This window comes from Periplaneta americana, chromosome 11, assembly GCF_040183065.1.
Source record: "Periplaneta americana isolate PAMFEO1 chromosome 11, P.americana_PAMFEO1_priV1, whole genome shotgun sequence".
NCBI lineage: Eukaryota > Metazoa > Arthropoda > Insecta > Blattodea > Blattidae > Periplaneta > Periplaneta americana.
Window position 1 is genome coordinate 79100317 of NC_091127.1, and position 14314 is coordinate 79114630.

The 14314-nt window shown below is 36.4% G+C and overlaps 1 protein-coding gene across 1 annotated transcript in view; it reads left to right on the top strand.

Moving 5' to 3' along the window:
* LOC138709119 (ornithine carbamoyltransferase, mitochondrial-like) overlaps window positions 1–11356 on the top strand; it is a 36023-nt gene extending 24667 nt beyond the window's left edge. The window contains exons 5-7 of the mRNA XM_069839655.1: window positions 4710–4874; window positions 10715–10852; window positions 11207–11356. Coding sequence (XP_069695756.1) covers window positions 4710–4874; window positions 10715–10852; window positions 11207–11320 — 417 coding nt within the window. The 3' untranslated portion in view covers window positions 11321–11356. The remainder of the gene's footprint in view (window positions 1–4709; window positions 4875–10714; window positions 10853–11206) is intronic.
* The last annotated feature ends 2958 nt before the right edge of the window (window positions 11357–14314 follow it).

Here is a 14314-nt window from a genome sequence, read left to right on the forward strand (position 1 = left end):
GGAGAGGCTTGCGTATATGGCGCAAAATCAAGTACCTCACATGCTGGATTAATACAAATTTTCTCCATGTACGAAGTATAGAGAGAAGACAATACTGCCAGATATACCCTACAGCTATTTTTTTTTTTTTAGATTTTTTACGGAAATCGAAGGAGAGACTTTTGTCATGGCTGGTGGCGTGAGGTACAGCGATTTCTCGTAATCTAGTGACAGTGTTGTTCACATGAATATTCATGTTTGCGAGTCATTTACCAGAAAATATGCACATGAAGTGAGTATTTTAATAGGAATGTTAAGCAGTGAGTATTTTAAATAACAAATTTTAAAGTAAACTATTTATTCCTAGAGATGAGTCATAATATTTTTTCTTAGATAAAATGATAATTGAAATTATACAGATAGAATAACTCCAAATTCTTTTGCAGTAGAGATATTGATAATGAGTAGAATCACTAATTATATAATTATACCTCAACCAAAATCGTCTTCAGAAAAGATAGAGCTTATAACTATAACAATTTACTACGGACTGGAAAGTTCCGAGTTTAATTCTGGGGGCAGTTATGGGATTCTTCTCGTTGCCAAAGTTTTCAGAAAGGCCACGGGGTGCACTCATCCTCATATTAAATCAACTACCGGGTATTCCCGGGTGTAAAATGTGGTCGGAGCATTGTACCAACCACACCAACTCCTCCTAATGCCGAGGTCATGAATGCAATGAGCTCTAAAGGTAAGCGTTCACTACATCGTATCGCACTCCTCGTACGAATCGCACGCAACGGATATTTTAAATGCAGTGCCATGGATAAATATATATTCATCCATGGCAGTGCGTTCACTGCTCTACTCATCGCCTTATCGGATCCCCTATCAGCTGTTTAAAACATGACGTCGTACGATATTGATATTGCTGAAAACAGAAGAGTTTGAGGTTAGATCTAATAATTATTAATGTTAGCGAATAAAAATTTGTAATTGCTTCATGCGTCTTAATTGAAGAGAAAGAAACGAAATAGATATTGGTTACATAATATATATATGTAAGAAACGACTTGATTACTGTAATGGGAACGCCTCAAATTATATAATTCTTCGAAATTTTCTACAAGCGAAATAAGTTTTCCGTCTGCCATTTTAGCGCGACACTGAACATGGCACAACATAATACTAACAGTTGAGCAATTAAAATTGATTTATTGAAGACGGCCATGATCGCATGCATCGGAAAAGTTGCTCATCCGAGAAACGTGGACGGATTTGCCGAGAGCTGATGCGTGCGATACGATGTAGTGAACGCGATTACATAACAATTACACCAAAGATAGTCTTTTTCCGATCCGTGCGATTCGTTCGATCAGTGCGATACGATGTAGTGAACGCTTACCTTAACTCCATGCTCTTCATGGTGAGTAAAGGAACTACCTTCACCATTTTATAAGAACATACAAAACCAACGTGATCCAAGACGTTGCGTAAATGCAAGAAGACTGTTCTGCAAAAATATCATAATCATCATCATCATCATCAATATCGATTCCGGGTTAGGTCCAGTACGTCGTGTTCCGCTGCTGCGCTTGAATGTGTTCTTGACCATTCCATCAATTTCTTACTCTCTTCAAACCTCTTCGTCCTACTGGCTGATATGAGAAAGCTTGTTTGTGGGTTCTTTCTGTACTCATTCTATTTACGTGGTCTTTTGAGTTTTGTTGGTATAATTTCATTGTTGTATTATGAGCTTCGATGGTTTCCCGGATATCTATTTTTTGTCTATCTAATCTAGTAGAGTCCCAAGGAACTAATTTGTGCAGCTTATAGGTTTTTTTGCATCCCTTCTATTCATGGCCCGAGTTTCGCTTCCATATAGTAAGGTTGGTTTAGAACAAATATCTATGATGTTTGGTCAGAACATACAAGGTGTTGCATTCAAACCTCCCTGATTTCAATTAATCATTGCTAACAAGGAATGCAGATTTATGAAATGAGACTAGTAGGCCTACTAAAAGAAAGAGAAACTCAAAGACTTTGTATTTTATTTGTTTGAAGTTGATTCTTTTGTCACTACGTTGCGCAACATTCGCAAAAGCAAAAATGGCGATTCCACAGCAACGCGTGCAAACGGTGGTGTAGTATGCGGAGGCGAAATCCATGATTTCATCGCAACGAAATTACAAAGTTGTCGGATGCACATTGAATTGCCTTGACGTCTGGCGAATGGATTTACTCGGGCTTCTCTGAAATCCCGCTCGAATTTCTTCCACCTTTTCTTCTGTCACGGAACGCCGAATTCCACCAGATTATTTTAGGACACTGGCGGTCGTAAGCAACTTATTGAACCAGAACCTAATTGATTTTGCATCAGGTGCAACTCCTCCGCACACTCGTCTGTAAATTCGTTGCTTTGAAATTACGGATTTCGTCTCCGCATACTACACCAGCGTTTGCCCGCGTTCCTGTGGAATCGCCATTTTTGCTTTTGCGATTGTTGCGCAACGTAGTGACAAAACAATCAACTTCAAACAAATGAAATACAAATTATTCGAGTTTCTCTTTCTTTTAGTACCAGTCTCATTTCATAAATCCCCATACCTTGTTAGCAATGATAAATTGAAATCAGGAAGGCTTGAATGGAACACCGTGTAACGCCAAAAAAACTGTTATGAGATACATTTTTATTTTCACTTTTGCTTTAAAAATCAGAATACTAGCAAGCAGTATAACATCATGGCTAATCGTTGGTCAGTACACGATCTTCTTTTTGGAGTTTGTGGTACCATCTCCAAATACACCTATAACCTTTTAAAATGAAAGTGATTCACATTTTACAATGTTGAGAAAATCCTTAGAGAAATTCTGAAGGACTCAATTCAAATTTTGCAATTTCATCTCTCTTTCAAGTAATATGATTCACTTTAATTTTCTTTTGAAATTTATTGTATGTATTTTTATTGTAAACTTTTATATATGTATTTGTTTTCTGGATTCTTGTGGTCACCTTTTTGAAGGGCAGATGGTTTTATTTTACAAATCCGATGTGTAATATAATAACCTCTTTCTTGTCTTTCATCTACCGTAAACCTATTATCTCTCACCATCACATTCCTTTTTATTAACTTATTAACCATTGCATTCAGTTTAATATTTATATTATCTTTCAACTTCTTCTAAACCTATTACTTGTACTACACACCATTACCATCATATTCTTCGATAATCATATTGATTGTCACTGTATTCTAAATCATCCTGACCTGATTTTTCACATCTTTATTAATTACAACTAGCATTACTGTTTTCGGTTTCCTTTTCAGAAAATGTTTCAGCACATATCATCATAATCATTACTCTCTTCTCTTCTTCCTCCTTTTTCCTCTAAATTTCCCTTTTCATCATTCGCTTCTTCCTCGTCTTCTTCATTATCACTTTTTTGTTTCTTCATTCTTGATTACAGTCTTTTAACACATACAGTACATCACTAATGAACTATTAAGTTGTTAAAATTAAATAACAACTTCACTAAGTTGATATTTAAACTGTGATTTTATTTTACATGATCGACTAATTTCAATGTAGTTTCGATCATCCTCTGAATTCTAGTGAGAACTCAGGGTAGTTCAGAGGATAATGGAAATTACACCCAAACTAGTCAGTCAGATAAAATAACACCGCAATTTAAATACACCGTATCCCGCTTAGAGAGATCGAGAAATAAGTGATAATTTCAAGTGTAAATAATGGTTTATTAACAAACGTTTTTACATAACTTGATGAAAAAACTCTCCGAGTATCGGAGAATGCTCAATTCAACTCGGTGTGTGCGCCTTGAGTTGCTCTGCAGATATCAAAGTGGTATTAAACTTCCCGCCAAGTGTTCTGTAGCATTTCTGGAGTCACTAGCGCAGCTACATTTGTGATGCGTTGTCTCTGCCTCTTTGGTACACAGCATCCTTCACAAAGCCCCAGAAAAAAAAGTCCAAGGAGTCAGATCGAGTGACCTGGGTGGTGGTCAGGCAAGGGATCTTTGTCTTCTGATCCACCTATAGGGGAAATTTTCATCCAAGAACTTACGCACCCGTTGATGATAATGGGATGGGGCCCCATTCTGCTGAAAAACCGATCCTGGGGGAAGTTGGTCAAAAACAAAGTTCCGCAACATGTCCAGATACACTTTTCCTGTGACTGTAGCCTTTATGAAGAAGAATGGTCCAGTGACTCACGTAACAGCTTTTTCTTCTGCAAGACTTAGCATACACTGAACTTTCTGTTGTGGTGTCCACATGGTGTTTACCATAGAGTGTTCTCCTACGAAATGGCGCTAGTCTTGTTTTAGTGTCCTAGCAACATACAAACGAAAGTTACGCATAAACAAACGAAAGTTACGAATGCAGCTGTTTTCAAACTTTGTTCCATAAACTTGGACAGTTTCTCTATCTTGTCAGATGTAAATCACAACGATATCTTTATCTGATTTTAAATGGTGAGCATTTATTACTCGATCCCTCTAAGAGGGACATTGTGTATATTAAGGCAGTGAAGTTATCATTTACTTAATTTAAGGAAATTAATAGTTCATCAGTGATTTTTTTCCTTCCTTTTCCGTCTTCTTATTTTCTTTAATATAATTCCAATTAATTCTTCCTCAAACTCTACAGAATTTGAGGCTAACACAGCCATTATGAAATCTGATAATAGTATTTTGTTGTGTTTATAAGGGAAATGGAGAAATTTCCCAGGCGGTAATGGATTTAGCGATAAAGATGACGCAGAAAAACTGCACTGAACTTCATGAATGCCTCCATGTGAAGGATACCGTACGCCGAGCCAACATCATCGCAACCACGTCACACGGAGAGCCCAGCTTGAAGATCACAACAGAGGTACGTACAACAGCTGCCTTTCCGGCTGTGAACAATGCCATTCATCTTGTATTAAGCATGAAGTTGATGACCTTCAGGCGGTCTATAACATCTGACAGAGTGCTAAAAGTATGAAAAGAAAAATACCGTTGGTAATTTGTCATTTTGAGACTTTTTTTTTTTTACTTAAGATGAATGTCTTTCTTTAAACTTTCTTGTTCTTGAAATATTAATGAATAATTTCAGATATGTTTTATGCTAAAAATTGTGTCATATTGAAAATTCTCTTATCCTAAAACGTTCTTTAAAAGAAATTTCAAACTTGTATAGTTTAAAATTATTTTACGCTATTGTATAATGCCATTGTCATTTATCCACTTTATGAAAAACAATACTTTATCATCATCATTATCATTAACTTTTTCTTTTCTTGCACATATTATATCTGGTGGCTGTTACAATGTCCTTTCAGCGTTTTAAAGGCCTCTATAAATTTTTTTCTACCTCTTGGTTGGTAATTGAGGACTTATCGAGACAGAGGTGCTCTGTACATATGAAAAACAGATTGTTAATTATGTACGAGTACTTATTGACATGATATATTACTGGCTGTATTCTTAATCATTTCTGAATACTATATTTCTCTTTTTATCCAATTTCTTATATTTAGTATCCTTTTTTAGAAACTCAATTTAATTGGCCCTGTTTCTTTCCTGCCACTCTTTCGTATGATCGATACTTCGCTGCATCTACTTGCAACATTATTTGTTTCTTTGTTAATGTCCTTACTTATGGCTTTTAAGGAACACGGAGGTTCATTGCCGGCCTCACGTAAGCTCTCCATCGATCCCTATCCTGAGCAAGATTAATCCAGTCTCTACCATCATATCCCACCTCCCTCAAATCCATTTTAATATTATCCTCCCATCTACGTCTCGACGTCCCCAGAAATATTTTTCCCTCCGACGTCCCAACTAACACTCTATAGCCTATGCATTTTTGGATTCACTCATACGTGCTATATGACCTGCCATCTCAAACGTCTGGATTTAATATTCCTAATTATGTCAGGTGAAGAATACAATGCGTGCAGTTCTGTGTTGTGTAACTTTCTCCATTCTCGTGTAACTTCAAATAGATCCAAATATTTTCCTAAGCACCTTATTCTCAAACACCCTTAACTTATGTTCCTCTCTCAAAGCGAGAGTCCGAGTTTCACAACCATACAAAACAACCGGTAATATAACTGTTTTATAAATTCTAACTTTCAGATTTTTTGAGAGCAGACTGGATGGCAAAAGCTTCTCAACCGAATAAAACACGCATTTCCCATATTTATTCTACGTTTAATTTCCACCCGAGTGTCATTTATATTTGTTTCTGTTGCCCCAAGATATTTGAATTTTTCCACTTCTTGAAAGGATACATTTCAAATTTGTACATTTCCATTTCGTACAATATTCTGGTCACGAGACAATCATATACTTTGTCTTTTCGGAATTTACTTCCAAACCTATCTCTTTACTTGCTTCGTGTTTTCCCTAATCGCTTGTGGATTTTCTCCTAACATATTCGCGTCATCCGCATAGGAAAGCAGCTAATGTAATCCCTTCAATTCCAAACTCTCTGTGTTATCCTGGACTTTTCTAATGGCATACTCTAGAGTAAAGCTAAAAAGTAAAGGTGATAGTGCATCTTCTTGTTTTAGCCCGCAGTGAATTGGAAAAGCATCAGACAGAAACTGACCTATACGGACTCTGCTGTACGTTTGTAAATATCTTTTGTGGGGAAAAAGTGATTGTGATTTTGTAACCACCGGATGCAGAAAAGTTTGGTAAGAATTTCTCATTCTCATTTACTATTTCTTTTCCATATGCACTTAAAATTCATTGAAACGGCGTGACGTCCACTCTTGGATTAAAATCTCCGCCTACTATTATATATCCATTTTCTATTTTATCAGTATAATTATAAAACATCGTAAAATTCAATTATTTCATCTGTTTCACCTTCTTCTGGATACAAACTCCTCAAATTATAACGGGACTTCTTTTCGTTTTAAGTTTTATCATTATTCTCCAATTGTCCAGATATAAAATATTATACGTTGTTTCCATTTTTTCACAATCATAAAACCAACTCTAGATGTTGCAATGACTGTTGCTTTCTACTCCGCTCAAAACAAAAACGTAATGTCTCATTTCAATAGATCACTGCAATTTTTATTTTTTTTTTTCGGTTTCTGTAAGATATTTTGATTTAAGTTTATAGTTTTGTTTCTCGTAATCCTTTATCTGCTGTTGGTTATTTTCTAAGAAACAGTCCGACAAATACTTTCGAGAGAGCTCAACTTATTTACATGGAAGGAAATCAACCTGCTTCACAACCCGTAAAACGGAGGACCAGATTTGTTTTCGGAATTGTATTTTTCAGAGAAGAGTTGCGTTCACTACCACTAATGTGACCCTTTCTCTCAGCTAATTTTAATCCACCCTTTGGTATTTTGTTTCCCCAGTACGCTTCATTTCCGGTGACATCCTTTTATCTACCATCTGGGAAGGTGCCCGATGACGAGCCAAGTCACACAGACACTTTGTAATAATCATCACATTTTTTTTATCTTTCAATTTAGGGATGTACCAGTAATATACCTGTATAGGAGGGGAAGACAGTAGGTAAATATATGACGAACAGTTACATGATATCTCATAATGGCAATTAGTAGTTACTGAAGTGCGGAAGTCACAAGGTCCCATCACACTACAATAAACGCTTCTCACCGTAAACAGGAAACATTTCGTTGGGAAAATTCTTCGTAGGAATACCTTCTTCCCACAGAAAACGTACAAGAATATGCCACTATTATGTCCTAAATTCCTCGAGCATTGTCACTAATTTTAATATGAACTCGACATGAGCATACGATGCTGAGCATATGCTATTCTTCAGAATTTAAAAATGAAACAATTGGATTACAACAAACAACAAATGGCTTTTAAGGAACCGCAGGTTTATTGCCGCCCTCACATAAGCCCGCCATCGGTCCCTATCCTGTGCAAGATTAATCCAGTCTCTATCATCATATCCCACCTACCTCAAATCCATTTTAATATTAACCTCCCATCCACGTCTCTGCCTTCCCAAGGACTTTTTCCCTCCGGCTTCCCAATTAACACTCTATATACATTTCTGGATTCGTCCATACGTGCTACATGCCCTGCCATCTCAAACGTCTGGATTTAATGTTCCTAATTATGCCAGGTGAAGAATACAATGCATGCAGTTCTGCGTTCTGTAACTTTATTCATTCTTCTGTAACTTCTTCCCTCTTAGCCCCAAATATTTTCCTAAGAACCTTATTCTCAAACGCCCTTAATCTCTGTTCCTCTCTCAAAGTGAAAGTCCAAGTTTCACAACTATACAGAACAACCGGTAATATAACTGTTTTATAAATTCTAACTTCCAGATTTTTTGACAACAGACTAGATGACAAAGGCTTCTCAACCGAGTAATAACACGATTTCTCATATTTATTCTGTGTTTAATTTCCTCCCGAGTGTAATTTATATTTGTTATTGTTGCTGCAAGATATTTGAATTTTTCCACCTCTTCGAAGGATAAATCTCCAATTTTTATATTTCCATTTCGTACAATATTCTAGTCACGAGACATAATCATATACTTCGTCTTTTCGGAGTTTACTTCCAAACCTATCTCTTTACTTGCTTCAAGTAAAATTTCCGTGTTTTCCCTAATCGTTTGTGGATTTTCTCCTAACATATTCACGTCATCCGCATAGACAAGAAGTTGATGTAACCCGTTCAATTTCAAACCCTCTCTATTATCCTGAACTTTCCTAATGGCGTATTCTAGAGCGAAGTTAGAAAGTAAAGGTGATAGTGCATCTCCTTGCTTTAGCCCGCAGTGAATTGGAAAAACATCAGACAGAAGCTGGGCTGTAAATTTCTTTGAGACACAGTTTAATTAAACGAACTAGTTTCTTGGGAATACCAAATTCAATAAGAGTGTTATATAAAACTTCTTTCTTATCCGAGTCATATGCCTTTTTGAAATCTAGGAATAACTGATGTACTGTATGTAGCCTTATACTCCCTGAAAGCTAAAGTAAGATAATAATACTGTATGGAACATGAAGCACACAAAACCAAGTTGACTGTTTAAAATTATTGTTTTCAAATATTTTATGGCACTTTTATTATTTAATATAAAGTCTTTATATATTGTGGTGATTTAATTCTAAATTAGTGACACCAGTTGAATTAGGCATTGGACTCGTTGATTTTTTGTTGATTGAAAGAAAATTCACTAAATCGTTGATACTTTGTAATTGAACTGCAGAAAAGAGATTAGAAAATGTCTTTTTTCTTGCACTACATTCAAACCAGTAGTTACGAATTACTTATTTTCATAATGGGTTCAGTTTTCGAAGGTTCATTTGCACGCTTTCTGTCATGTCATGTCACGCTTCTATTTGTTCAGACCCAAATTCAGGCATTTCTAGCAAAAGGCTTCTCAGCAATGTAATTTCACTCATGGTTCATAATATCATCACAACACCACACAGAAGACGCATTGCTCATCAACAGTCCAAATTCTACTAAGTATGCATTAATTTGTGTAAACTAGCGAAAAATGGAAAACATTACCAACTTTATTTACCAAGGTACACAAACACGTAGTAACGATACGCAGAGTACTCTAGAAACTTCCGTCAAATAATTTTGTTTCACAGCGTTGGAATTGTACTTTGCTTAAAGAAGTTTCACTTTAATATGAATGAGGAGCTTGGTATTCAATTTGGACATCTCCTTTTTTGCTTTTTTTACAAGAGAGGCGAAAAACTAGATAATTGGAAATCAATGTCACTGTTATACGTACATTTTTTTTAAACATTCTCATGGGTCATAGAAATATTTTTTCACTCTCAAAATGTGATTAAAATTGATATTCAGGTCGAAATTTAAGTTTAAAAAGTGGAGTTGTTCATCTCTGAAACTAAGTCATGGAGTTGTGTGTTTTTGAAACCAAATGAAGCCATATTTAAAGTGAATTTGTCTACTTTTGAATCTAAGTCTCTTCTAACTCGGTTTCAAAGCAAATTTACGTAAAACAGTACTTATTCATTCACAAACCGATTATAAAAACAATGAGCCATGTTGGATTCGCAATGCGTGATGGGAAAAGTTGGTACGAATGTGGGCTTCTCATTGGCTACTGAAGGAATTATCCTAATTTGAAACCAAGCCACAGTGGAGTTGTCTACATTTTGATTCTATAGCGCACAATTAAGTGATTAAGTGCTATTTTCGCTCTCTTCTGTCCGTTTTTTAACCTAAAAAGTTCTAGAATAGCATTCTGCAAACAAAATTCTATGAGAAACAATCAATGTCTCGAAATCGCAAAAATGGAGTTGTCTAACTTTGATACTGTTCTCCTCAAATATTACAGAAACAAATAATTAAGGAAAAATGACTAAAATAACTAATAAGGTACTAGAGTTTATATGGACCTCGCCCTAAAAGGGAACCGATTTACAAGCAAAACACATTAAGTCAAAATTATTACTTCTGAGAAAAGACGTTTTTCTTCTGAGAACACTGAACACTGAAAATATTATTTTCAGTAAGTCGTTTCTGTTTCAGTGTATTTCATTTTCCAATTCTAATTTTATACACGTAGGCCTACATTATGTGTATTTTATATGCCTTTTTCTCAGAAGTATTGTTTTTGACTTAATATGTTTTGCTTTTAAACCGACGATATTATCTATAAATAATAACGTATAAAATTACAAAGCACTGCTAGCAGGAAGAGCGATGACAATAATTTTTTCCATCTAGGTCGTGAACGAGGCGGCAGAGGACTGGGTCTTCTTGCACAACCTCCCTAGGTCCAACGAGGAAGTGACGGACGAAGTCTTCGGTCACAAGAACTCAATGGTATGGCAGTCCACCAGGAATTACATGTGGATGACAATGGTAAGAACAGGCTGGCGCAAAATATTTCAGCACACTAGGTACCTATTCAAGATGCATTCCGCAGGCCATGACATACACAACGTGAGTCGATTTCACGTTGAGCGAAGGCCACGCTCGTGGGTTCAAACTCTGCCCAAGGCATGAATATTATTTCTTTTGCTGTCTTACACTGGAGACGCCGTGTGTTGCCATGTGTGTGTCTAGTGTACAAGATTGATATTCACTACAAGGGTAAAAGTGATAAAAAAAATTCCCAAGGAAGGAATGAAGGAAAACTAAATATCATTATATAGAAGCATATTACCGTCAAAGATATTGCAGTCATGAAAATTTATCCTATTTATTTGTTTACAGGCAATCATTTTAAAGTTACTGGCAGAATACGAACCAAAATCTACAAAACCAACATTTCAATACCTGACCAAGAAACGGAAAACGAAGAAAGAGGAAAAATTGAAATGTAAATAACAAACATCATTACCTACTCTTCAAATGGAAATACACATTTTTAATGCATTCAATTTATGTTATTATTCTGTATTCAATACAGAAAGACAAATACCGGGTGATTTTATGGATCTTTATTTTTACAAACTTTTAGGGATGACAGAGGACGTCATTAAGAACAACTTACTTTCATATAGGAACCCTGTCCGGAAGCGTTTCTTTTTGGTAATTACTACGGAACGAAGTTGAGACACCAGAACATTGCCTAGAGGCGACTACAGGATTAAGGAACACAGGATATAGGCTGACGTTAGCTTTTTACGATGTATCTTCAGGTTCGTATGCAAAATGAAAGACGTCACGTGAATGGAGCTCTGTTCATTCGGAGTTTAATGGGTGTGGGGTTTTTTTTATTATTTATTGCATTCTAATAGGTTATTTCGCCAAAGAATGTCTATTTTTTGTTTAAAAAGTAAAAGTAAAAGGAGTTCAGTTGTGATCTAGTGAAGGTAGGTACTAGAGATGAACAACGATCGAGAAAGCGAGACTAGCAGCGCCCGCAAAGCCGAAAAACCGCACGACAATGTTGTATTACGTCGCGTCCTTGAAGTAATGACTGTGAGTCTTCCGAAACTCGATAATGTGATCAAGTCCCGAAATCAGCAGTTCTTTATGCCTGACTGAACTTTTATCTACTTTGGCAACTGATTACTGATATGTTTAGTCACTAACTATACGGAGCAATATTTTAATTCAAGCATAGGAGTGCTCAGTAGAAATCTCTGTACTACCCTGAGTTGATGTAAACAATACTTGTATAAAACGCGACGTAGTTAACTTCAGTGGCGGCTCGTGGGTATTGAATTAAGGGTGGCTGCATACAAAAATAAACCAAACAACTTACCTTATTTAAAGATTAGTTCCATGCGCATTGTCTTGTAGTTGGAAACTTTTGAATCATCTTATTAAAATCCGATATGTCGTTTAACATAACCTTTACAATGGAAAACATAGCTAATGCGGTCAGTCTCTCTTCTTTCATCGTATTTCTAAGATAGGACTTTACTCTCTTCAAACACGAAAAGCAACGTTCTGGTTTGGATGTTGTAATTGGTATGGTGATAGCTATGCATAGTAGTTTCACAACTTCTGAAAATGAGGCCTGCAAGGTCTCGGATAGAAGAAACTGCAAGAGCTTGACTGCGTCACTGATATTTCTGAATTCTTGTCTCTGATACAACACAGTGAGTTCCGTTTTTAGTTTGTCTTTATCGAACATTGGAAAAAGCTTCACACATGCATTTACGTCATTTTCAGGAAATGAGCTTTTGTGGCATTCAAATTTTTCTTGACACAGAAGAGAAGATAATATCAGATGATCTATGAACTGGAATCGAGTGTTAGCTTGTGTCATAATGAGGTCACACACTTCCTTGGCTGCCGCAACCCTTGTCTGAATCCCTTCGACCTTACGACGCTTTTTAGGGTTTTCATTTTCACAGATCTCGCTGCTCAACTGTGCACTGTTCCGTATTGTCTGTATGGCATTAACAAAGCTTGATATGCAGAGTCGGCCTCGGTAGCATAGTCGGCTGCGGGTTCGATCCCGGCATTTAAGTGTGTTTAAATGAGACAGGCTCATGTCAGTAGATTTACTGGCATTTAAAAGAATCCTGCGGGACAAAATTCCGGCACAATGGCGACACTGATATAACCCCTGCAGTTGCGAGTGTCGTTAAATAAACCATAATTTAAAATTTTTATATGCAGATTTGAACCTTAGAAATATCTAACTAGCGATGTTGTAATTGGTTGTATAATATATCTACATGATACATCAATAAATGATAAAAAAAAAACAGCCAGAAATTGAATTCAGGATCTTCAAGAGTACGCACCAGGGCGCTTGCCTCATTTATTGTGATGTTGTTAGAGGTTTCAGATTCCATTATGGTTTGAAAATATTCTAGCAATGGCTCCTTCTTCTCATGAACAAATTTACTGTTCTTATTTTAAAACTCCATCTTGTTGCCCCAGCTGATGGAATTGTCTTTGAAACACATTACTCTAATACATACTGTATGGAGATCGAGAGAAGAAAGCAGGGATACTGGATGAATTAGCAAAAAATATGCGAGCCTTTGTATTTTGTTTAGCGGTTCTTTCCATTATGAGATTCAACTGATGGGCACTTAATTTCACATTTATCCTGAATTGTTAAGGTACTGAAGTGAATATACTGTAAATATTGTACAGAATTAAACATTGTTGCACTTGTTATACTCACAACATTAAAGAAAATGTATTTAAAACTGCGCGCTACTGACAAACTGCTGCAAATTTTGCAGCGCCTGGAAACTCTGGATTCATGGCGAGGGTCAGCAGGGGGAGAGGTAAACCTAACGCGCAAAGCATCCGAGACGAGACTGGCAGCTCCAGGGAAGGAAATGGCTTCACCTTATAGTCCTTGTCTCTGGTTTCGCTCTGGCTGCACCAGGGGAGGAAGTGACTTCACTAACGATTGCGTGCATGTTAATGAGAGCGAAATAAAAAAAAAATTCGAGCCGCTAAGTAGAGACTGTTTAATAAATGTATTTCACAACATAAAACGAGACAAGAGCTACAAATGTCTGGGGATGCTGCAGCTCCGCAGGCCCCCTTCGAAAGCCGCCCCTGGTTAACTTCATAGGTTCGATGTTCGAAATTCCATCCCTAATAATATTACAGATCGTGAGGTATGTTGTCAGAAAGTCTTCTCTAACCGTACTTTTTAAAGTGTAAAGAGCAGTGCTGTAGTTGAAAAAAAATAATGAAACTTTTCTATTTCAGAAGTCCTCAAAATATAATAAATTATATAAATACAATAAATTCAAAACTCTGATCCTGCGTTCTAACGTTTTCATATAGATCAAACACATTACATTCCATTTCACCGACTTTGTAATATATTCTAGAATACATCATTACTAGGTTGAAACTTTGCTATCGCCACGTATTGCATAATTTGGATACATA